The sequence below is a fragment of the Leptodactylus fuscus genome, chromosome 1 (assembly GCF_031893055.1).
Source record: "Leptodactylus fuscus isolate aLepFus1 chromosome 1, aLepFus1.hap2, whole genome shotgun sequence".
Classification (NCBI taxonomy): Eukaryota; Metazoa; Chordata; class Amphibia; order Anura; family Leptodactylidae; genus Leptodactylus; species Leptodactylus fuscus.
The window spans coordinates 43,917,203-43,943,171 of record NC_134265.1 but is presented as its reverse complement, the minus strand read 5'-3'; the positions used below and the strand labels follow the sequence as shown (position 1 = coordinate 43,943,171).

Below are 25,969 nucleotides of genomic sequence, written 5' to 3'. Positions count from 1 at the left end.
TTTGGACCAATTCATGGTGGAGGGAGCCTCTAACCAGCCCAGTTTGGACCAATTAATGGTGGAGGGAGCCTCTAAACAGCCAAGTTTGGACCAATTCATGGTGGAGGGAGCCTCTAAAAACCCCAGTTTGGACCAATTCATGGTGGAGGGAGCCTCTAACCAGCCCAGTTTGGACCAATTAATGGTGGAGGGAGCCTCTAACCAGCCCAGTTTGGACCAATTAATGGTGGAGGGAGCCTCTAACCACCCCAGTTTGGACCAATTCATGGTGGAGGGAGCCTCTAAACAGCCAAGTTTGGACCAATTCATGGTGAAGGGAGCCTCTAAAAACCCGTTTGGACCAATTCATGGTGGAGGGAGCCTCTAACCAGCCCAGTTTGGGCAAATTCATGGTGGAGGGAGCCTCTAAACAGCCCAGTTTGGGCAAATTCATGGTGGAGGGAGCCTCTAACCAGCCCAGTTTGGACCAATTAATGGTGGAGGGAGCCTCTAACCAGCCCAGTTTGGACCAATTAATGGTGGAGGGAGCCTCTAACCACCCCAGTTTGGACCAATTCATGGTGGAGGGAGCCTCTAAACAGCCAAGTTTGGACCAATTCATGGTGGAGGGAGCCTCTAAAAACCCCAGTTTGGACCAATTCATGGTGGAGGGAGCCTCTAACCAGCCCAGTTTGGACCAATTAATGGTGGAGGGAGCCTCTAAACAGCCAAGTTTTGGGAAATTCATGGTGGAGGGAGCCTCTAACCAGCCCAGTTTGGACCAATTCATGGTGGAGGGAGCCTCTAAAAAACCCAGTTTGGACCAATTCATGGTGGAGGGAGCCTCTAAACAGCCCAGTTTGGGCAAATTCATGGTGGAGGGAGCCTCTAACCAGCCCAGTTTGGACCAATTAATGGTGGAGGGAGCCTCTAAACAGCCCAGTTTGGGCAAATTCATGGTGGAGGGAGCCTCTAACCAGCCCAGTTTGGACCAATTCATGGTGGAGGGAGCCTCTAACCAGCCCAGTTTGGGCAAATTCATGGTGGAGGGAGCCTCTAAAAAACCCAGTTTGGACCAATTCATGGTGGAGGGAGCCTCTAACCAGCCCAGTTTGGGCAAATTCATGGTGGAGGGAGCCTCTAACCAGCCCAGTTTGGACCAATTAATGGTGGAGGGAGCCTCTAACCAGCCCAGTTTGGACCAATTCATGGTGGAGGGAGCCTCTAACCAGCCCAGTTTGGACCAATTAATGGTGGAGGGAGCCTCTAAACAGCCAAGTTTTGGGAAATTCATGGTGGAGGGAGCCTCTAACCAGCCCAGTTTGGACCAATTCATGGTGGAGGGAGCCTCTAAACAGCCCAGTTTGGGCAAATTCATGGTGGAGGGAGCCTCTAAAAAACCCAGTTTGGACCAATTCATGGTGGAGGGAGCCTCTAATTAGCCCAGTTTGGACCAATTAATTGTGGAGGGAGCCTCTAACCAGCCCAGTTTGGACCAATTAATGGTGGAGGGAGCCTCTAAACAGCCCAGTTTGGGCAAATTCATGGTGGAGGGAGCCTCTAACCAGCCCAGTTTGGACCAATTAATGGTGGAGGGAGCCTCTAACCAGCCCAGTTTGGACCAATTAATGGTGGAGGGAGCCTCTAACCACCCCAGTTTGGACCAATTCATGGTGGAGGGAGCCTCTAACCAGCCCAGTTTGGACCAATTCATGGTGGAGGGAGCCTCTAAAAAACCCAGTTTGGACCAATTCATGGTGGAGGGAGCCTCTAAACAGCCCAGTTTGGGCAAATTCATGGTGGAGGGAGCCTCTAAAAAACCCAGTTTGGACCAATTCATGGTGGAGGGAGCCTCTAACCAGCCCAGTTTGGACCAATTAATGGTGGAGGGAGCCTCTAAACAGCCAAGTTTGGACCAATTCATGGTGGAGGGAGCCTCTAAAAACCCCAGTTTGGACCAATTCATGGTGGAGGGAGCCTCTAACCAGCCCAGTTTGGACCAATTAATGGTGGAGGGAGCCTCTAACCAGCCCAGTTTGGACCAATTAATGGTGGAGGGAGCCTCTAACCACCCCAGTTTGGACCAATTCATGGTGGAGGGAGCCTCTAAACAGCCAAGTTTGGACCAATTCATGGTGAAGGGAGCCTCTAAAAACCCGTTTGGACCAATTCATGGTGGAGGGAGCCTCTAACCAGCCCAGTTTGGGCAAATTCATGGTGGAGGGAGCCTCTAAACAGCCCAGTTTGGGCAAATTCATGGTGGAGGGAGCCTCTAACCAGCCCAGTTTGGACCAATTAATGGTGGAGGGAGCCTCTAACCAGCCCAGTTTGGACCAATTAATGGTGGAGGGAGCCTCTAACCACCCCAGTTTGGACCAATTCATGGTGGAGGGAGCCTCTAAACAGCCAAGTTTGGACCAATTCATGGTGGAGGGAGCCTCTAAAAACCCCAGTTTGGACCAATTCATGGTGGAGGGAGCCTCTAACCAGCCCAGTTTGGACCAATTAATGGTGGAGGGAGCCTCTAAACAGCCAAGTTTTGGGAAATTCATGGTGGAGGGAGCCTCTAACCAGCCCAGTTTGGACCAATTCATGGTGGAGGGAGCCTCTAAACAGCCCAGTTTGGGCAAATTCATGGTGGAGGGAGCCTCTAAAAAACCCAGTTTGGACCAATTCATGGTGGAGGGAGCCTCTAATTAGCCCAGTTTGGACCAATTAATTGTGGAGGGAGCCTCTAACCAGCCCAGTTTGGACCAATTAATGGTGGAGGGAGCCTCTAAACAGCCCAGTTTGGGCAAATTCATGGTGGAGGGAGCCTCTAACCAGCCCAGTTTGGACCAATTAATGGTGGAGGGAGCCTCTAACCAGCCCAGTTTGGACCAATTAATGGTGGAGGGAGCCTCTAACCACCCCAGTTTGGACCAATTCATGGTGGAGGGAGCCTCTAACCAGCCCAGTTTGGACCAATTCATGGTGGAGGGAGCCTCTAACCAGCCCAGTTTGGACCAATTAATGGTGGAGGGAGCCTCTAACCACCCCAGTTTGGACCAATTCATGGTGGAGGGAGCCTCTAAAAAACCCAGTTTGGACCAATTCATGGTGGAGGGAGCCTCTAAACAGCCCAGTTTGGGCAAATTCATGGTGGAGGGAGCCTCTAAACAGCCCAGTTTGGGCAAATTCATGGTGGAGGGAGCCTCTAACCAGCCCAGTTTGGACCAATTAATGGTGGAGGGAGCCTCTAACCAGCCCAGTTTGGACCAATTCATGGTGGAGGGAGCCTCTAAACAGCCCAGTTTGGGCAAATTCATGGTGGAAGGAGCCTCTAACCAGCAGAGTTGTGGGAAAGCAGGGTGGAGGGAGCCTCTAACCAGCAGAGTTGGTGGAAATCAGGGTGGAGGGAGCCTCTAACCAGCAGAGTTGGGGGAAATCATGTTGGAGGGAGCCTAGTATTAGCAGAATTGTGCAACGCTTATGGTGGATGAGTATGAGGATGCGGAGGAATTGGAGAGGTTGAGTACAGACATGGAGTTTCATGTTGGGGTGCTTTACACAGGTGGGCACAAAAATGAAGGCTCTATCCAGTGGTGGTTCATTTTTATCAAAGTGAGCCGGTCGGCACTCTCAGCTGACAGACGGGTGCGCTTGTCAGTGATGATGCCACCGGCTGCACTGAACACCCTCTCAGATAGGACGCTGGCGGCAGGACAGGACAGCACCTCCAAGGCATATAGGGCAAGTTCAAGCCACAGGTCCAACTTCGACACCCAATACGTGTAGGGCGCAGAGGGGTCGGAGAGGACAGGGCTGTGGTCGGAAAGGTATTCCCGCAACATGCGCCTATACTTCTCACGCCTGGTGACACTAGGACCCTCCGTGGCGGCACTTTGGCGAGGGGGTGCCATCAAGGTGTCCCAGACCTTAGACAGTGTGCCCCTCGTTTGTGTGGACCGGTGAGAACTTGGTTGCCTACTGGAGGAACTGCCCTCCCTGCCGCCACTGTCACATGCTGGAAACATCTCCATCATATTCTGCACCAATTGCCTGTGGCAAGCATTGATGCGATTGGCCCTCCCCTCTACCGGAATAAAAGACGAGATGTTGTTTTTATACCGGGGGTCAAGGATAGCAAAGATCCAGTACTGGTTGTCCTCCATGATTTTGACAATACGCTTGTCGGTTGTAAAGCACCCCAACATGAACTCAGCCATGTCTGCCACAGTGTTAGTTGGCATGACTCCTCTGGCCCCACCGGAAAGTTCAATCTCCATTTCCTCCTCATCCTCCATGTCTACCCATCCGCGCTGCAACAATGGGACGATTCGAAGTTGCCCGGAAGCCTCCTGTATCACCATCACATCATCGGACAACTCTTCTTCCTCCTCCTCCTCCTCCTCCTCCTCCTCCTCCATTAAACGCAGTGAAGCGGACAGATGTGTGGACCTACTCTCCAGCTGTGACGGATCGGATGCTATCCCTAACTCCTCTGTGTGATCTGAGTTATCCCTGATGTCAATCAGGGATTCTCTCAGAACACACAAGAGCGGGATTGTAAGGCTCACCATCGCATCCTCAGAGCTCACCCTCCTTGTGGACTCCTCAAAGACCCGTAGGATGTCACAAAGGTCTCTCATCCATGGCCACTCATGGATGTGAAACTGAGGCAGCTGACTTTGTGGCACCCTAGGGTTTTGTAGCTGGTATTCCATCAAAGGTCTCTGCTGCTCAACCACTCTATTCAACATCTGAAACGTTGAGTTCCAGCGTGTGGGGACGTCGCACAAAAGCCGGTGTTGTGGCACATGCAGGCGTTGCTGGAGAGATTTTAAGCTAGCAGCGGCTACTGTCGACTTGCGAAAGTGGGCGCACATGCGCCGCACTTTCACCAGTAGCTCTGGAACATTGGGGTAGCTCTTTAGGAAACGTTGCACCACTAGGTTGAAGACGTGGGCCAGGCATGGAACATGTTGGAGTCCGGCAAGCTCCAGAGCTGCTACCAGGTTCCGGCCGTTATCACAAACGACCATGCCTGGGCCCAGGTGCAGCGGCTCAAACCATATTGCCGTCTCATCGAGGAGGGCATCCCTCACCTCGGAGGCAGTGTGCTGTCTGTCCCCCAAGCTGATCAGCTTCAGCACAGCCTGCTGACGTCTACCAACGCCAGTGCTGCAACGTTTCCAACTCGTAGCTGGGGTCAATCTAACAGCGGAGGAGGAGGCGGTGGCGGAGGAGGAGGCGGAGGAGGAGGCGGTAGAGGAGGAGGAGGAGGGGGGTGTTCTTCTCGTGTCCCTGCCAGGAATGTTAGGCGGGGAGACGAGGTACACCGGGCCAGTTTGGGAAGCAGTCCCAGCCTCAACTACATTTACCCAGTGTGCCGTCAGTGAAATGTAGCGTCCCTGTCCGCATGCACTTGTCCACGCGTCGGTGGTCAAGTGGACCTTTGTGCAAAGCGCGGAACTAAGGGCCCGCCTGATGTTGAGTGACACGTGCTGGTGCAAGGCGGGGACGGCACACCGGGAGAAGTAGTGACGGCTAGGGACGGCATAGCGAGGTGCCGCAGTTGCCATCAGGTCCAGGAAGGCGGGAGTTTCAACAAGCCGGAACGCCAACATCTCCTGGGCCAGCAGTTTAGCGATGTTGGCGTTCAAGGCTTGCGCGTGTGGGTGGTTAGCAGTGTATTTCTGCCGCCGCTCCAATGTCTGAGAGATGGTGGGTTGTTGTAAAGAAACGCCTGATGGTGCCTTTGATGGTGCAGGAGAAGGAGATAAGACAGGACCAGGGGAGGATGAGGTAGAAGTCAACAAAGTGGCGGAGGCAGATGAAGTGGTGTCCTGGCTCGTCCTCTGGAGTGCATCGCCAGCACAGTCAGCAGTGGCAGTGGCAGAGGCAGAGGCAGAGGCAGTGGCAGTGTCGTGAACGGCAGGCGGCCTTTGTCCTGCCGTTGCTGCCTGCCACTGATTCCAGTGCTTGGATTCCAAATGACGGCGCATTGAAGTGGTGGACAGGTTGCTCTTCTCAGAGCCCCTAATCAATTTCGAGAGGCAAATTGTGCAGACAACACTATATCTGTCCTCGGCGCATTCCTTGAAAAAACTCCACACCTTCGAGAAACGTGCCCTCGAGGTGGGAGTTTTTCGGGGCTGGGTACGAACTGGAACATCTTGGGAGATTCCGGGTGTGGCCTGGCTTCGCCTAAGCTGCTGACCTCTGCCTCTGCCTCTAGCTACCCTTTTTGGTGCTGCACCTGCCTCAACATCCACACTACTTTCCCCGCTTGACATCCCCCCTGTCCAGGTCGGGTCAGTGTCCTCATCATCCACCACTTCCTCTTCCAACTCCTGTCTCATCTCCTCCTCCCGCACAATGCGCCAGTCAACTGGATGCCCTGACGGCAACTGCGTCACATCATCGTCGATGAGGGTGGGTTGCTGGTCATCCACCACCAAATCGAACGGAGATGGAGGAGACTCTAGTGTTTGAGCATCTGGACACAGATGCTCCTCTGTTAGGTTCGTGGAATCGTGACGTGGAGAGGCAGGTTGAGGGACAATGAAAGGAGCGGAGAACAGCTCTGGGGAGCAGGGACAGTTTGGGTTATTGTTCTGTAAAGCTTCGGAATTTTGGGAGGAAGGAAGACAAGACTGTTGGGTAATAGGAGGAGAGGAGGCAGAGTCTGACTGGCTGCTGGACAATGTGCTGTAAGCGTTCTCTGACAGCCATTGCAAGACCTGTTCCTGGTTCTCGGGCCTACTAAGGTTTGTACCCTGCAGTTTAGTTAATGTGGCAAGCAACCCTGGCACTGTGGAGTGGCGCAATGCTTGCTGCCCCACAGGAGTAGGCACGGGACGCCCTGTGGCTTCACTGCTACCTTGCTCCCCAGAACCATTCCCCCGACCTCGCCCACGGCCTCGTCCACGTCCCTTTCCGGGAGCCTTGCGCATTTTGAATTCCTAGTTAGAAATTGGCACTGTATACCAGTAGTAAAAATTGTGGGTGCACGTAACCCCAATATATTCTTTGAATTCCCAGTCAGACACTGGCACTATATGGCAGTAGCAAGAAATGAGGGTATTTGTATTCCCAATATACTCTTTGAATTCCCAGTCAGACAATGGCACTGTATACCAGTAGTAAAAATTGTGGGTGCACGTAACCCCAATATATTCTTTGAATTCCCAGTCAGACACTGGCACTATATGGCAGTAGCAAGAAATGAGGGTATTTGTATTCCCAATATACTCTTTGAATTCCCAGTCAGACAATGGCACTGTATACCAGTAGTAAAAATTGTGGGTGCACGTAACCCCAATATATTCTTTGAATTACCAGTCAGAAACTGGCACTATATGGCAGTAGCAAGAAATGAGGGTATTTATAACCCCAATATATTCTTTGAATTCCCAGTCAGACAATGGCACTGTATACCAGTAGTAAAAATTGTGGGTGCACGTAACCCCAATATATTCTTTGAATTACCAGTCAGAAACTGGCACTATATGGCAGTAGCAAGAAATGAGGGTATTTGTATTCCCAATATACTCTTTGAATTCCCAGTCAGACAATGGCACTGTATACCAGTAGTAAAAATTGTGGGTGCACGTAACCCCAATATATTCTTTGAATTACCAGTCAGAAACTGGCACTATATGGCAGTAGCAAGAAATGAGGGTATTTATAACCCCAATATATTCTTTGAATTCCCAGTCAGACAATGGCACTGTATACCAGTAGTAAAAATTGTGGGTGCACGTAACCCCAATATATTCTTTGAATTCCCAGTCAGAAACTGGCACTATATGGCAGTAGCAAGAAATGAGGGTATTTGTATTCCCAATATACTCTTTGAATTCCCAGTCAGACAATGGCACTGTATACCAGTAGTAAAAATTGTGGGTGCACGTAACCCCAATATATTCTTTGAATTACCAGTCAGAAACTGGCACTATATGGCAGTAGCAAGAAATGAGGGTATTTATAACCCCAATATATTCTTTGAATTCCCAGTCAGACAATGGCACTGTATACCAGTAGTAAAAATTGTGGGTGCACGTAACCCCAATATATTCTTTGAATTCCCAGTCAGAAACTGGCACTATATGGCAGTAGCAAGAAATGAGGGTATTTGTATTCCCAATATATTCTTTGAATTCCCAGTCAGACAATGGCACTGTATACCAGTAGTAAAAATTGTGGGTGCACGTAACCCCAATATATTCTTTGAATTACCAGTCAGAAACTGGCACTATATGGCAGTAGCAAGAAATGAGGGTATTTATAACCCCAATATATTCTTTGAATTCCCAGTCAGACAATGGCACTGTATACCAGTAGTAAAAATTGTGGGTGCACGTAACCCCAATATATTCTTTGAATTCCCAGTCAGACACTGGCACTATATGGCAGTAGCAAGAAATGAGGGTATTTGTATTCCCAATATACTCTTTGAATTCCCAGTCAGACAATGGCACTGTATACCAGTAGTAAAAATTGTGGGTGCACGTAACCCCAATATATTCTTTGAATTACCAGTCAGAAACTGGCACTATATGGCAGTAGCAAGAAATGAGGGTATTTATAACCCCAATATATTCTTTGAATTCCCAGTCAGACAATGGCACTGTATACCAGTAGTAAAAATTGTGGGTGCACGTAACCCCAATATATTCTTTGAATTACCAGTCAGAAACTGGCACTATATGGCAGTAGCAAGAAATGAGGGTATTTGTATTCCCAATATACTCTTTGAATTCCCAGTCAGACAATGGCACTGTATACCAGTAGTAAAAATTGTGGGTGCACGTAACCCCAATATATTCTTTGAATTACCAGTCAGAAACTGGCACTATATGGCAGTAGCAAGAAATGAGGGTATTTATAACCCCAATATATTCTTTGAATTCCCAGTCAGACAATGGCACTGTATACCAGTAGTAAAAATTGTGGGTGCACGTAACCCCAATATATTCTTTGAATTCCCAGTCAGAAACTGGCACTATATGGCAGTAGCAAGAAATGAGGGTATTTGTATTCCCAATATACTCTTTGAATTCCCAGTCAGACAATGGCACTGTATACCAGTAGTAAAAATTGTGGGTGCACGTAACCCCAATATATTCTTTGAATTACCAGTCAGAAACTGGCACTATATGGCAGTAGCAAGAAATGAGGGTATTTATAACCCCAATATATTCTTTGAATTCCCAGTCAGACAATGGCACTGTATACCAGTAGTAAAAATTGTGGGTGCACGTAACCCCAATATATTCTTTGAATTCCCAGTCAGACACTGGCACTATATGGCAGTAGCAAGAAATGAGGGTATTTGTATTCCCAATATACTCTTTGAATTCCCAGTCAGACAATGGCACTGTATACCAGTAGTAAAAATTGTGGGTGCACGTAACCCCAATATATTCTTTGAATTACCAGTCAGAAACTGGCACTATATGGCAGTAGCAAGAAATGAGGGTATTTATAACCCCAATATATTCTTTGAATTCCCAGTCAGACAATGGCACTGTATACCAGTAGTAAAAATTGTGGGTGCACGTAACCCCAATATATTCTTTGAATTACCAGTCAGAAACTGGCACTATATGGCAGTAGCAAGAAATGAGGGTATTTGTATTCCCAATATACTCTTTGAATTCCCAGTCAGACAATGGCACTGTATACCAGTAGTAAAAATTGTGGGTGCACGTAACCCCAATATATTCTTTGAATTACCAGTCAGAAACTGGCACTATATGGCAGTAGCAAGAAATGAGGGTATTTATAACCCCAATATATTCTTTGAATTCCCAGTCAGACAATGGCACTGTATACCAGTAGTAAAAATTGTGGGTGCACGTAACCCCAATATATTCTTTGAATTCCCAGTCAGAAACTGGCACTATATGGCAGTAGCAAGAAATGAGGGTATTTGTATTCCCAATATATTCTTTGAATTCCCAGTCAGACAATGGCACTGTATACCAGTAGTAAAAATTGTGGGTGCACGTAACCCCAATATATTCTTTGAATTACCAGTCAGAAACTGGCACTATATGGCAGTAGCAAGAAATGAGGGTATTTATAACCCCAATATATTCTTTGAATTCCCAGTCAGACAATGGCACTGTATACCAGTAGTAAAAATTGTGGGTGCACGTAACCCCAATATATTCTTTGAATTCCCAGTCAGAAACTGGCACTATATGGCAGTAGCAAGAAATGAGGGTATTTGTATTCCCAATATACTCTTTGAATTCCCAGTCAGACAATGGCACTGTATACCAGTAGTAAAAATTGTGGGTGCACGTAACCCCAATATATTCTTTGAATTACCAGTCAGAAACTGGCACTATATGGCAGTAGCAAGAAATGAGGGTATTTGTATTCCCAATATATTCTTTGAATTCCCAGTCAGACAATGGCACTGTATACCAGTAGTAAAAATTGTGGGTGTATATAGCCCCAATTCTATTGCTAGGGGACTTGCAGGGTATTTCTGGGGTGAAGGTGGGGGGGCACACCGTTGGAACGGGTATCGGGGTATATATCGGGTATACGGGAATACACTGACAGTGTATTCCATTCAGGATCCTGGGAAAGCTGGGTTGCGGCGATTGAGCCCGTCAGTGCCACGTTACACTGACAAGCTTCTCCCTGGAATTTAGCTCTTACAAGAGCTGTTGGTTGTCTTCTCCTTCCTATCCTAGCCTGTCCCTGCCTACCCAGAATCTAAGCCCTAGCTAGCTGGACGGAAACCTCCGTCCTCGGTGAATTGCAAGCTCAGAATGACGCGAAGCTGGGCGGCGCTGTTCTTTTAAATTAGAGGTCACATGTTTTCGGCAGCCAATGGGTTTTGCCTACTTTTTTCAACGTCACCGGTGTCGTAGTTCCTGTCCCACCTACCCTGCGCTGTTATTGGAGCAAAAAAGGCGCCAGGGAAGGTGGGAGGGGAATCGAGTAATGGCGCACTTTACCACGCGGTGTTCGATTCGATTCGAACATGCCGAACAGCCTAATATCCGATCGAACATGAGTTCGATAGAACACTGTTCGCTCATCTCTAGCCATGGGACTTCACATTCATTGGTCACAACTGACATGGCCTATTTACAGTTTTGTCCCATTCAAGTTAATGGGCTGGGCTGTGAGACCAAGCACAGCTGCTATACATACAGTATTATGGTGCTGTGTTTGGTATGTAGTAAAGAGGCCACAGCGTTTCCTCGAATGCTGTGGTCACTATAAACATCTATCGGCAAGTGTCCTGGGTGTTGAACCACCACTGATCCTCAATTGATGACCTAGCCTAAGAATAAAGCCTGGAAAACCCCTTTAAACTGGGGTAAGAAGTCACTAGTGCCCTCTACTGGGTGTTCTGAATATAGCAATGACCAAGCAGATTTAGGATATAAAATTGTAGCATTACAGACCAACCCATACAACTGAGAACCCCAACCTCCGCATGTGGGCAGGGTCTCACTGCATGCTGCAGCTGCACGGGGTCTTCTTACCCTGAGGCTTTTGGTGTTTCTCAGTTTCCTGGACACCTGTGAGTATAATAAAGGATATAGTGTACCGGCGGTATCTGCAGCCTCACCTGAATTATCGGCTTTTATGTGGATTTAGACTATAATGATATGGTTTTCGCTGCCTTGTGTCTCATTTCCTACTGTTGAGAATTCAGCACTTTTATCTGAATAGCACCTTGTATTCATTTCATTCTAAAACAACCTGGTTATCACATTGCTCCATGTGTATCCCTAATATCTATATCATCATGAGCATCTAAGTGTCCAAATATAACTGTAATATCAGGAGATTTGTGTCCCCATCTGCTCTCCACTTTCCATAGTAATCTTTTGCACTGCTCTTGTTGTTTTGCTGCTCTTGTATTCTGCTCTACCAAAGTCATTGAGCCCTATGGGAGAGTCAGGTATTAAACCAAGATATGTAGTGTTATCACTGAGGACAGTGCGGGAAGAAACAGCTGTGGACTGCAAGTCAGGTGTGATCTCTGGCTAAGCTTTAACCTTCTTCTTGTACCCTTAATAGAACCAGATTTATACTGTAACTTTGTATCTATCAATAAACTATTTACAGTATCTATCTATTTTATCTATTTATCTAAACGATCTATCCATCTATCTAAAGTATCTATCTATTTATCTAACTAACTGTCTGTCTACCTAGCTATTCATTCATCTGTCTAGCTATTTATCTACAGTATCTATCTATCTATCTATCTATCTATCTATCTATCTATCTATCTATCTATCTTCTATCTATCTAAATATCTATCTATCATCCAATCTATCTATCTATCTATCTATCTATCTATCTATCTATCATCTATCTATCTATCTATCTATCTGTCATCATCTATCTATTTTAATGCGCTCAGTTGGTGCAAGCCTTTTGGTCAGTGGCAAAATGACCAAAATAGCAAACTGAAAAAGCAACAGCACTCCAAAATTGAGGCAAAATAGTGGACTTTATTAGCCCAGTGACGCAATATTTTGGTTCAACGCGAACCTTACTCAGGCCTTTTTAAATTATCTATCTATCTATCCTATCTACAGTATCTATTTATCTAAACTGTCTATCTATCTATCTACCAATCATCTATCTATCTATCTATCTATCTTTCTATCTATCAATCATCTATTCATTAATTAATTAATTCATTCATTCATCTATCTATCTACAGTATCTATATTTCCGTTTATTGATCTATAAAATCTATCTATCTATCTATCTATCTATCTATCTATCTATCTCCTATCTATCTATCTATCTATCTATCTATCTACCAATCATCTATTAATTAATTAATTCATTCATTCATTCATTCATCTATCTATCTACAGTATCTATATTTCCGTTTATTGATCTATAAAATCTATCTATCTATCTATCTATCTATCTATCTATCTATCTATCTATCTACTGTATCTACCTCCTATCTATCTATCTATCTATCTATCTATCTATCTATCATCTATCTATCTATCTATCTATCTATCTATCTATCTATCTACCACTTCTCTTGTCTATCCATTTCTCTCTTTTTCTCCACCTAGATTAAACGTACCATGTTGTTTAAATATTAGACATTATGGAATTATCCAGATTCACAATCAATTCTACTAAAAACAAAACAATTGTGCGGTTTCATTGCTATCACTTTTTAGCCTAGACATATTTTTCTCCTTATGTTTTATGCACGACCAAGTACGCAGGCCGAGTGGATCCGATGGGGGCGTCCGATGTTCCATTCCAATGAGTATAAAGCAGGTCCTCTCCTACTCCATGATATCTTAACCCCTCATTGACTTCAGTGGGGTGTAGAAGCTATCTGAGTGTCATCTGAGTGTGTCCGGCTATAGACTCACCCCCTCCTCGGCCTGCACACTTGGTCATGTGCATGAGGCCTTATACTTGCACTAATTGCTGTCAGCCAGAAATGAAATCCCAGTAATAAGCCATGGAGCTGCAGATCCCAGCGGTAGTCTAGCACCACACTGACACCATTATGAATGCAGCACGTAAGGTCCCTAAAAATATTCAGTAGCTGTCAGTCCGATGTCCCTGACTCCCCTACACACATGGGTGGGCGGCTATGTGTTTACAGTGGAGATATATGCCCCTAGATGTGGCTTATCTACCAGTAGAAAAAAAAGGATTAGTCATGGAAACTCAACCTTCTCAGTCCTTTTTTCCTTGACAACATCTCTCAGGGTACCTTTGTCAGGGTCCCACAATAGTCAACTGGTCCCTCCTAAAGTGGCCTGACTTTTTATATGTGTGGGGCCTTTACTATTGTTTGCCTGGGTTTGTATGGTTGACACTCACTCCCTATTCAGAGCACCTGTATGGTCAGCCAAGCTGAGTGTGCATGTGTATGGGTGTCATGGGGAATAGCTGTCATCTAATGAATGGTTAGCTGTCAACTAGTGAATGATTCCAATAACATCATATTTTATGGGGTTAATATTTATGTAATCTCCTAACACATTCTCTATAGTCTTCTCTTTAAGAAGTTGTGGAGTAATCAGATCATTATATGGCAAGACGTCTCCTGCACTTGCTTTCAGACAAGCCTCCAGAAGGCTGACTACCATGAGATCTTCTGCGATAACTCTTCAGTGCAGTGGCAAATAACAGCAGGGAGATTGGGCATAGATCATTCAGGCTTGTCAAGAAGAATCAAGGAGTTCATGCAAAATGAGCAAGCTGAAGAAGACAAGATTGTAATAAACCAGTTGTCAGAGAACTGGCAAGAAGTCAGGAGCAAAGGAGCCTTGGTGCTATGATTTTAGTGCCAACCACATAACATTACATAGCTATAGCAAATTGGTTCATTTTTAGTATAAGATGTATAGCTCTCATAGACCTCATATAACTTCAATATTATTGCACAAATACATTCTGGGTAAGGAATATACAAATAAAACCTCATTGCTCCTAGCGCCACCTTTTGGAAGATAGCTCCCTATAGATTAATGAAAGGTTTTTGAAAGAAGCCTAAGGGCATAATCTAGGAATAATAGCCAAACCCGAATAAATCCTCTAAAAGGAAGATGTCCCATCCACAGACAGCTGTTTCCACCTTGTTGCCTCTCATCAGCACAGACAGTACCCCTTCTGACCCACATCTAGACCTCAAACACAGCCAGATCCCTGCTCTGCACTAATAAGAAGCAACAGTCTCGAAACAGCTGTCTGTGGATGGGACCCTCTTCCTTTTGGAGAAGTTTTTCTGGCTTGGCTATTATTCCAAGATTATGCTTTAGGTTTCTTTGAAAACCAGATATAAATCTTTGAAGTGCTACCTTCCAAAAGGTGATGCTAATAGCAAGTTCCACTTTGAGGTCTTATTTGCATGTTTCTTACCCAGAATTCCTGACAGAGCAAGTATTGTCTAATAAGTCCCTACACCATTTCTCACTAATAAGACACATTACCCCTCCTGGCACACATAAGTTTATCAGTGCTCCGCCAATGTCACTAGTTATAGTACTGATGTCATCTTATGACTCTATAATTCACCATGGTCCTCTACCCGTATTTATTATACTGTGTACACTCGAAAACTGGCATAGAAGTGGTGCAACCTTAGCACATGGTGTTAGTATAACAGATGCAGATCTGGGCTAATAGCGAGAACCAGTACTAGATATTCAGATTTAAATGGTAAATACAGCGCCGTGAGTTCAACACCCCCCTGCCCGCACCAACTCCAACCCCTCATTTGTTTTCACCAGAGCCCCAGATGGTGGGGATCGACTTGGCTGCACTGCTGGGCGGTGTGGTACGGGTCAAGAAACACCAAACACACAGTGCACCCCAAATCACAGTAGGCTGTGGTGGATAGTCAGAAGATAGCAGCAGAGAGTAAAGGATAGTCATACGGTCCAGGGTCATCACCGAGAGGGAAACGGAAATGCAGTACAGTGGGTAATCCAATGGGAACATCAGGCAGGCCGGGTGAGTAATAGGAATGGTAAATCAGTACCAAATAGTAATTCAGGAAGCGAAGATCTAGAGGCAAGCCGGGGTCATAAGCAGGAGCAGGCACAGTACAAAATCAGGAGGCAAAGGCAAGGTCAGAGGTCAAAGCAAGGGGATCAGAAACACAGGTAATCAGAACACAGGAAAACGCTTACTATCAGGACACTAGTTCAACTGAATAGCCAGGGACGGGCCAGAGCCCCCCTTAAATAGGCTCCGGCCCGCTACTAGGCCGCAATCGGAAGTTCCCTGTCTGGCTCAGGAGGAGGCCAGCAACTCCCACACAAATTTACACAGGTTCCGACCTGCCTCCCGAAACCCAGAAGTGATGGACCCTGGAGCGCAGGAGAAGGAGGGCCGACAGCCTCAGCATGGCGCTGTGGAGGCTCCAGCCCTGCACCTGACACATGGTTTGCACCAAAGATGTTCCACTTTGTCACTTTTCCTCCCCATTCCTCACTTTTTAAGACAATATTTTAAATGTACTACATGCCCAACCCGAACCTTACCCCATATAATCCTAATGTGATAGCACAAACTCAAGAGATAGTGAGCAAGCCCCTTCTAGAACTAAGCACACCGTAAATTACTCAATTAAATCTTACTTTTGGATTTCTTGCCAGCTTCTTCAGACATGATATTTTGGGTAGACTTCAGCGATTAATATTTCATTAGATGTTAGAAGACGTCTTCTCATTATATACACTTTCTTGATTAGCATGTTAGAAATCCCAGTGACAGTCACTTCCAGGTTCTTCAATATCACTTTATCCAAAATACTGTATTTTTAATTAATTCCTAAATGTCACTTTGATTAATGTTGTCATTTATGCAGAAAACCTCAGTTAACTGACTACGGCTCGGTTCTAGGAAATCTGTTCTCTCTTCACTTTGCTAATATACGATCGAGCAAAAATCCAATAACTGGTTCCATATACTGAGCACAGTTCATGTGTACACAGCGTTTTCCCATAGAAGGGCTCATACACCAAATTGCCCTTTTATATCAAGTTGTTTTTTTTTTTATTATTATTAGGATTGTCATCCATTTTTATACGACATGTCAGTTTTTTGAATGACCGTTAGATAGTCCTTTAAAAAAGCAGACATGTGAATAGCCCCATAGACTTTCATGGGTTTTAAACACCACTGCCCATTTTTCACATTCAGAGCGACCACTGAAACGTCAGGTCATACCTCATACTGAAATGGGTATCAGTGCCATATATAAGCCCAGAATGGCAGATGGATGCTTTGAAGCATTTTGGGTTTTTTGGTATAATAGAAGGGCCATCTGGCTAAATTGGGATCCCAGACCCGACCCATGGACAAGAATGGAGCAATTTCTAAAAATTGACCTAATGTGGGACAAACCCCTTTAAATACTTGATATTAGATCACATTATTTTGTATATAATTCTGATCAAATATGATCAGGCCATTTCTTTTTAGCTTTACAAATCAGTTGTCCATAGAATGGTAAAGTACCAGTAATACATTCACTGACTGTAAAAATGTATGTAGACCGCAGGGTGTAAAGCTCTCATAGACTCCCTGCAGCATGTACGTAAACCGAATATTCAGAAACCACCGTTAGCGAAGAAGCTGAATACAGTAAAATGTCTGTCCACTCATATATGAGAAGAGAATGTGAAAAGAGGCAGAAACATTAAAAAAAGACCAAGCTGGAAACATCTGCAGATAAAGAGGACCAGTCATGTGTATAGGGTGCGGAGAATGTACAGTCAGATGTAAGATTTATTTTATTTCCATATTGCCAATGTATTCTGCAGCGCTTTACAGATAATGTCACTAATAACCAAGGCAGATGTGGAGTGTGGGAAGAAATCAGAGTAACCATGAAAACACTGGGGGGCAATTTGAACCGAGAACTTCCGTACTAAGCTCTGAGTCGCCATGCTGTCCATAAGGCTATAGTCATATAAACTTGCCGACTGGTCCCCTTACAATGAATAGTAAGCTTGCAATGTCCATTTTACTGCAATTTTATTCACCATACAGACACAGCGCTCTATAGATTATAAGTACATGACAATACTGTTGCTTATAATTATTAGCAGCCGCTTTTCTAATTACATATATATATATATATATATATATATATATACACACACCAACATATTCCACAGTGCATTACAATTATAGTGGCCTTAAACATATAATGTGCCTGGAGCCTCCCGATTCGCTGCCGATGGCAGATGGCTGAGGAGAGAAGGATCATAGAAATAAGAACCTACCCTAGAACCTTCATAAAAAATTAAAGGTCTTTCTCTGCCTATAGATAGATATGTAGGAGCCCTGACAGTGATCTACACTATGTTTTATAGATAGGTTCCTAGGAGCCCTGACAGTGTTCTACACTATGTTTTATAGATAGGTTCCTAGTAGCCCTGACAGTGTTCTACACTATGTTTTATAGATAGGTTCCTAGGAGCCCTGACAGTGTTCTACACTATGTTTTATAGATAGGTTCCTAGTAGCCCTGACATTGTTCTACACTATGTTTTATAGATAGGTTCCTAGTATCCTTGACAGTGTTCTACACTATGTTTTATAGATAGACTCCTACGAGCCCTGAGATTGTTCTACACTATGTTTTATAGATAGGTTCCTAGGAGCCCTGACAGTGTTCTACACTATGTTTTATAGATAGGTTCCTAGTAGCCCTGATAGTGTTCTACACTATGTTTATAGATAGGTTCCTAGGAGCCCTGACAGTGTTCTACACTATGTTTTATAGATAGGTTCCTAGTAGCCCTGAGATTGTTCTACACTATGTTTTATAGATAGGTTACTAGTAGCCCTGACAGTGTTCTACACTATGTTTTATAGATAGACTCCTAGGAGCCCTGAGATTGTTCTACACTATGTTTTATAGATAGGTTCCTAGGAGCCCTGACAGTGTTCTACACTATGTTTTATAGATAGGTTCCTAGGAGCCCTGACAGTGTTCTACACTATGTTTTATAGATAGGTTCCTAGGAGCCCTGACAGTGTTCTACACTATGTTTTATAGATAGGTTCCTAGTAGCCCTGACATTGTTCTACACTATGTTTTATAGATAGGTTACTAGTAGCCCTGACAGTGTTATACACTATATTTTATAGATAGACTCCTAGGAGCCCTGAGATTGTTCTACACTATGTTTTATAGATAGGTTCCTAGGAGCCATGACAGTATTCTACACTATGTTTTATAGATAGGTTCCTAGGAGCCCTGACAGTGTTATACACTATGTTTTATCGATAGGTTCCTAGGAGCCATGACAGTGTTCTACACTATGTTTTATGCCAATTTAAGGTGTGGTTCATACAAACTTATTGAACCCAGAAACAATTCTTGAACCTGATCCACCCAAACCCAACACAAAATGATTCTTGAGAGGTTCTCTCATCTCTAATCACATTACACATTTGTATTGAATTTTAATCATTATTGGACCCTGAACAGATATAAGAATAAATTGTTTCCAGAGTTGTTGATATCTTAATTATGATTTATTGGTGGTTCCAAGGTATACGACTTGAGATTTCTTATTGATAGAGGTTGAATATGAGTATAGACAGGATACATTGTATTAGTTACAGTCCTATGAAAAAGTTTGGGCACCCCTATTAATCTTAATCATTTTTAGTTCTAAATATTTTGGTGTTTATAACAGCCATTTCAGTTTGATATATCTAATAACTGATGGACACAGTAATATTTCAGGATTGAAATGAGGTTTATTGTACTAACAGAAAATCTGCAATATGCATTAAACCAAAATTTGACCGGTGCAAAAGTATGGGCACCTCAACAGAAAAGTGACATTAATATTTAGTACATCCTCCTTTTGCAAAGATAACAGCCTCTAGTGGCTTCCTGTAGCTTTTAATCAGTTCCTGGATCCTGGATAAAGGTATTTTGGACAAACAATTCAAGTTCAGTTAAGTTAGATGGTCGCCGAGCATGGACAGCCCGCTTCAAATCATCCCACAGATGTTCAATGATATTCAGGTCTGGGGACTGGGATGGCCATTCCAGAACATTGTAATTGTTCCTCTGCATGAATGCCTGAGGATTTGGAGCGGTGTTTTGGATCATTGTCTTGCTGAAATATCCATCCCCGGCGTAACTTCAACTTCGTCACTGATTCTTGAACATTATTCTCAAGAATCTGCTGATACTGAGTGGAATCCATGCGACTCTCAACTTTAACAAGATTCCCGATGCCGGCATTGGCCACACAGCCCCAAAGCATGATGGAACCTCTACCAAATTTTACAGTGGGTAGCATGTGTTTTTCTTGGAATGCTGTTTCTTTTTGGACGCCATGCATAACGCCTTTTTTTATAACCAAACAACTCAATTTTTGTTTCCAAAATGAAGCTGCCTTGTCCAAATGTGCTTTTTCATACCTCAGGCAACTCTATTTGTGGCGTACGTGCAGAAACGGCTTCTTTCTCATCACTCTCCCATACAGCTTCTATTTGTGCAAAGTGCGCTGTATAGTTGACCGATGCACAGTGACACCATCTGCAGCAAGATGATGCTGCAGCTCTTTGGAGGTGGTCTGTGGATTGTCCTTGACTGTTCTCACCATTCTTCTTCTCTGCCTTTCTGATATTTTTCTTGGCCTGCCACTTCTGGGCTTAACAAGAACTGTCCCTGTGGTCTTCCATTTCCTTACTATGTTCCTCACAGTGGAAACTGACAGGTTAAATCTCTGAGACAACTTTTTGTATCCTTCCCCTGAACAACTATGTTGAACAATCTTTGTTTTCAGATCATTTGAGAGTTGTTTTGAGTAGCCCATGATGCCACTCTTCAGAGGAGATTCAAATAGGAGATCAACTTGCAATTGGCCACCTTAAATACCTTTTCTTATGATTGGATACACCTGGCTATGAAGTTCAAAGCTCACTGAGGTTACAAAACCAATTTTGTGCTTCAGTAAGTCAGTAAAAAGTAGTTAGGGGAATTCAAATCAATAAAATGATAAGGGTGCCCATACTTTTGCACCTGTCAAATTTTGGTTTAATGCATATTGCACATTTTCTGTTAGTACAATAAACCTCATTTCAATCCTGAAATATTACTGTGTCCATCAGTTATTAGATATATCAAACTGAAATGGCTGTTGCAAACACCAAAATATTTAGAACAAAAAATGATTAAGATTAATAGGGGTGCCCAAACTTTTTCATAGGACTGTATATTTGCTGATACTAATAAGCTGTAATTACAATATATTCTCATACATATATATATATCGTTTCCCGTGTGCACTGTAAAGTAATTTCCTGTATCATAAAGAGATATTTACCCATAATAAACTGAGCTAGTAGTAGGTTATACAGCACTGCTGATACAATGCAGCGTCTCTAAGCATTATTAAAGGGGTAGACTCATGAAGACAAACCTTTTCCATACTCCCATTAAAGAGGGGTCCTGACATTCAGGACCACCCACTATGGGTCAGAGCAAAGACCTTCACAGTAGGTTTGGATCCCTTTCTGAGAGACCTGACTCATGTATGTTTTACAGGGTTTACCCACAGCACCATCTATTAAAAAGTGTTTGCCTTTTGTTTTGTGAGCCTTACGCATTGGGCAATATGTATTATGAAGGATAAGGGGAGGGGGGGAGTTACAGCAATTAGAGTGATGACTTGTGCCCTACCGAGGAGCAAGAGTCCAGAAGACGAGACATTATGCCCACTTTATGTTGGTTGTCTACTTAACATCTGACATGGTCCACTGTAAAGAAAGTTGCCTTGTTAAATGGGGTAGACTTCTACACTAAAAGGCAGTCAGTCGTGAGAAGAGGGCAGACATTCATCATATATACTGATATCTCCATCCATAAGAACTGTACCTAGAATTTCGCAACTCTAATAGGCTTAAACCTGCAACCAACTGGAGAATAAGACTGCACTATAGAGATTGGTACCTCCATTCAGGAAGCAGTGCCTCACATTTAGAGACTGGTACCTACACCTAGATCACTGAGCCTTTAATGGATGTGTACTATACCTGCCACAAAAAGATTACAGTGACTCTCATATAGAGACTGGTACCTACACTCAGGAGACAGTGTCTCTAATATAGAGACTGGTACCTATACATAGATCACTGAACCTTTAGTAAACTTGCACTGAACCTGCAACCAGGAGATTACATGTCTCTCATATAGAGACTGTTACCTACAGTAAACTCAGGAGGCAGTGCATGTAATATAGAGACTGGTACTTCAATTTAGGAGACGGCAAATTTGGCTCCACCCACTTTTATGTTGACTCCGCCCATTCTCATTCATTTATCATGTGCTCCCACACAATATAATCCTCCTACAGTCACCCGTAAATTATATGCCCCCTCCATCTCTCCCCCAGTTTCATATACACCCTTCCTCTGCCCCCAGTTTCATGTCCCCCTCCATCTCTGTCCCCAGTTTCATCACGTTCTTCCCCTTCATCTGCCCACAGTTTCATGTCCCCCGTCTCTGCCCCAGTGTCATGCCGTTCCCCCCCTCCCCTTCATTTACCCCCCAGTTTCATTGGGCCCCCTCCATCTTTGTCCCCAGTTTCATGCCGTTCCCCCCTCCCCTTCATTTGCCCCCCAGATTCATGGGTCTCCTTCATTATGTTCCACCTTATTATTTAATACAAAACAAACACTTACACTCACCTTCCATCGCTCCCCCGACGCTCCTCTCTCCGCTCTCTCACTCCATTCACATAGGCGATTAAAGCAGGAGCTGTGAGCTCAGCTCCTGTTTAAAGCTGCAGGCCCGGCTTGCGTGTGTAGGCGCGATGTGATGATCTATGTATTCAGCCTATGTATTCCATTGGACGCCGATGAGCTGAAATTGGGACTAGCAAGTGCTGGGGCGGGCAAGTGCCGGGGGGCCCCCAGAGGCTCTGTGGGCCCCGGCACTTGCCCGACTATGCCGTGCGCTGACATCGGCCCTGGCTTAACCCCTTGGTGTTCGTCCGCTTACACGAATTCCTATAAGAGCGAGGTATTCAATCTATTACTATTCACTCAACACTAGTTACTAACAATGCTATCGTTATCTCTTACGTGACTTGGCATTGTCCAATACAAACTAAGAATAGTAGACAACAATAAGAGATGCCGGCTGCATCCAAGGTGCCAATTTAGAACAAGCATCCACGAGGTTAAAAATTAACTTTTTATTCTTCCATCATTAAAAAAAGTTACAGATGTAACTGTACAGGTTAGTCTGGTACAAGACTATTTGTACCAGATTAACCTGTACAGTTACATCTGTAACTTTTTTAATGATGGAAGAATAAAAAGTTAATTTTTAACCTCTTGGATCCTTGTTCTAAATTGGCACCTTGGATGCAGCCGGTGTCTCTTATTGTTGTCTACTGCCGTACCAGAGGGTTGGAGGCACCCACAAGCCGTGCTCTCCAAGAAGCCCTTACAATACGTTACAGGGTGAGCTGAAACGCTTTTTTTCTTGTTACTTGCAAACTAAGAATACATTGGCTTTTCCCCGCTCCAGTCCATCCAGGTTCATTTTTCTGCCCATGTGCTACTCCAATGCCTTTACCCAGTGCCAGTCACTGCATTAGTTGCCCATTTACTTTAGAATAAACTTTAAGTCCATCAGCTTTACCCACAATACTCTCTGTTTTCCCTAAATCTCCTCCATCATCTCTAACCTTTAGAATCCACTCCCACTCCCAGACTTTTCTTGTGCTGCACCACTTCTCTAGAATACTCTTTTCTAGACAATTAATTCTGAGATTAATTCTCAACATCCAAGGTTTTAAGTTTGCCATAGAAACATATCTGTCTAGGCAAACCTGTCATATTTCATAATTTGACCCTTGTTCTTTTATTATAATTTTCCTCTGATCCCTTGATTCATCAGTAGCTTAGACATCATGTACCATATTGGCCTGTATAACTCTGCATATATAGATACCGTATACACTCTCATTGATTTCAATGGGAGTGTGGATCGTAAACACCGCCTTATTTTGCGGCAAAATCAATGGGAGCGTATAAAGCCCGCAAAATCTCACACGGCGTATACGTGCCAGGTCACGCGGCACGTTACTCCGTGTGAATGGGCCCTTAGATGTTATTTTTTCAGATTCTTGTTACCAATGTATTCATCAGTTGGTTTGGACTGGCCCACAAGCAAACATGTGAATCCCCTGGTGATCCCTGACCCAAGTGCGCCCCTAGCTCACACTGGTATGGCATTTCTTTTAGGAAATCTCATTGTAATTCATGCAGATTCTCATTGTATAGAATCTCAACCAGTCTATGAGTCAGCATTATTCATGGGGTAGATTATTTAAGAAATTACCCATTTTACTTGTATACTGTAGACACACTGGACTCAGACAACATCTAGGTGCAGAACCAGGCCAACCAGTATTCTTCCTCCCTGCAACCCATCTCAATCACACAGCATGGGGCCCCTATCACCAGTCATCCTGTAGCGTCTTGTTGCTGCTGTGTGGGCACATATTCCAAGCTCACAAAGCTAAGCGGGCCCTAGTGTAAGGCAAGAGCCAGGAAACACACTCCTTTCAGGGTCCCAGGAAAGAGACAATCAGAGGCAAGGACTAGGCACTGCCATTTTAGAAATTTACAAACAGGTATTGGGTAATATTTGCATGTAGCTGTATATTGGGTCCCCAGTATTAATTGTACTGGTGGCCCCCAGGCACCAAAGTCCAACACTTTTCATCAGCTACAATGTCAGGCCAGGTTTTTCAGTCCTACTACATCAACTCTCCTGTTCTAGTAGTAGTGGTATTGCCCATGACTGTTCACACTGTATACATCACATCACACGTCTTCACTACTGTTGGTGGGGTAAATGAGTTCTGTAAATATGGCAATGTTGTACATGCTCAGGATAATATTGATAAATGATTGGACCTGACTTTCCATGGTGAACCCTCCAGAGATCACCTCCTGGTAATACATACATGTTTTCTTCTGACAGATGGCTTCTGTACAGGACTCCAGATATGGACAGAAGGATACATCCGATCAGAACTTTGACTATATGTTTAAACTGCTTATCATCGGAAACAGCAGCGTTGGCAAAACGTCCTTCTTGTTCCGCTATGCCGACGACTCCTTCACGTCAGCTTTTGTGAGCACGGTTGGGATTGATTTCAAGGTTAAGACTGTCTTTAAAAATGAAAAAAGAATCAAGCTGCAAATCTGGGTGAGTTATATGCATTGTCTTCTTTAGGAAATCTGACAAGTTTACTCAGAGACTGCGAAAATTAGAAAAAAAATTCAATAAAAGGGGCAAATCAACGTGAATGTTGACTAGTAAACCAGGTGGTGACAAGCATAAATCATCTGATGGGGTTACATTGAATAGCCCCGTCCATAACTCAGTCATAAATAATGCATGCGGGTGTTCTTCATATTTCATCAGGTAATGCAGGTCTCGTAAAGGGAATGGCTGATAAGAATCCCAATTACCATTGAGAACACTTAGACTGATACATTTTATGAAACAGCAACATAAAGGCATTAGGCTATTTCAGTGTCTGCATAATAAATTTTTGGTGTCTGGTTTTACCCAATGCTGGCGTATATGACCATGGCTTAGAAGGACTATGAAGCGGCCTAAAGGGATTGTCTCATCAGATACATTTGGTCTTAAATTCTGCCCCCTGGGGCGATCAGCTAATTGCCCCTGGGTCCTACTCCTTACACCCTCGTCGGGATATAGCAATATAGTCAAGGATGGTGTAAGTGCTCATAGAGAGGTATTTTAAATAGTTAACCCACTTCTATGACAAAGACATATCCTTATAGGTCTGACAAGTCTCCCAACATGGGGGTTCTACTCCCCTTGTCAATGGGGCACGTGCATTACATTCCGATATTGACCACAGTGCTGGTAGTGTCAGACTATGTAGAGTCACATCCTATGACAAGGGGAATATAAACCCCCCATTGTTAACCTTTTCAGGGGGAATAAGAAAGAATGGAATCCTTTTTTTGTTGCAGATTTTTTTTTTTGAGCCAAAACCAAGGAATGGGAAATATATAGGGAGTTCTTATACTTCTCCCTTCTGCTCAATCCACTCCTGGCTTTGTCTCAAAAAACCTCAGCAAAATCTGCACCAAAAAAAGCTGCGTTTCTCCAACGTGGGGCCTCAGTCTTACATCATTTCTCCTGATCTAAAACCTTCCTTCTGGGAAATTGAGATGCTCAATAGAATTCCTCCTCTGACCATGGGTAATGGAGGTAATATTCCATATATTCCATAGATTTTTTGGTTTTCAAAGAAGGTTTGAAGCCAATAGCATGGTTTGGTTCTTAAAGGGAGGAGAAACATAAAGGATTTTTATTCTGGTCCTTTTTATGTCTAGCCTTTAAAACCTGCATCAAAATAGCATACGTATATGTGAAAGCCCCCTTAGGCATCGCTAGTGGCAAAAGTGGCAAATTGTAAGAGGCCTA

At 44.2% G+C, this 25,969-nt stretch overlaps 1 protein-coding gene across 2 annotated transcripts in view; it reads left to right on the top strand.

The window, feature by feature from the left end:
- RAB3C (RAB3C, member RAS oncogene family) overlaps nt 1–25,969 on the top strand; it is a 151,201-nt gene that overhangs the window by 6,230 nt on the left and 119,002 nt on the right. For both annotated transcript variants that reach the window (XM_075269785.1, XM_075269784.1), the window contains exon 2: nt 24,485–24,712. In XM_075269785.1, the coding sequence (XP_075125886.1) occupies nt 24,485–24,712 (228 nt within the window). The remainder of the gene's footprint in view (nt 1–24,484; nt 24,713–25,969) is intronic.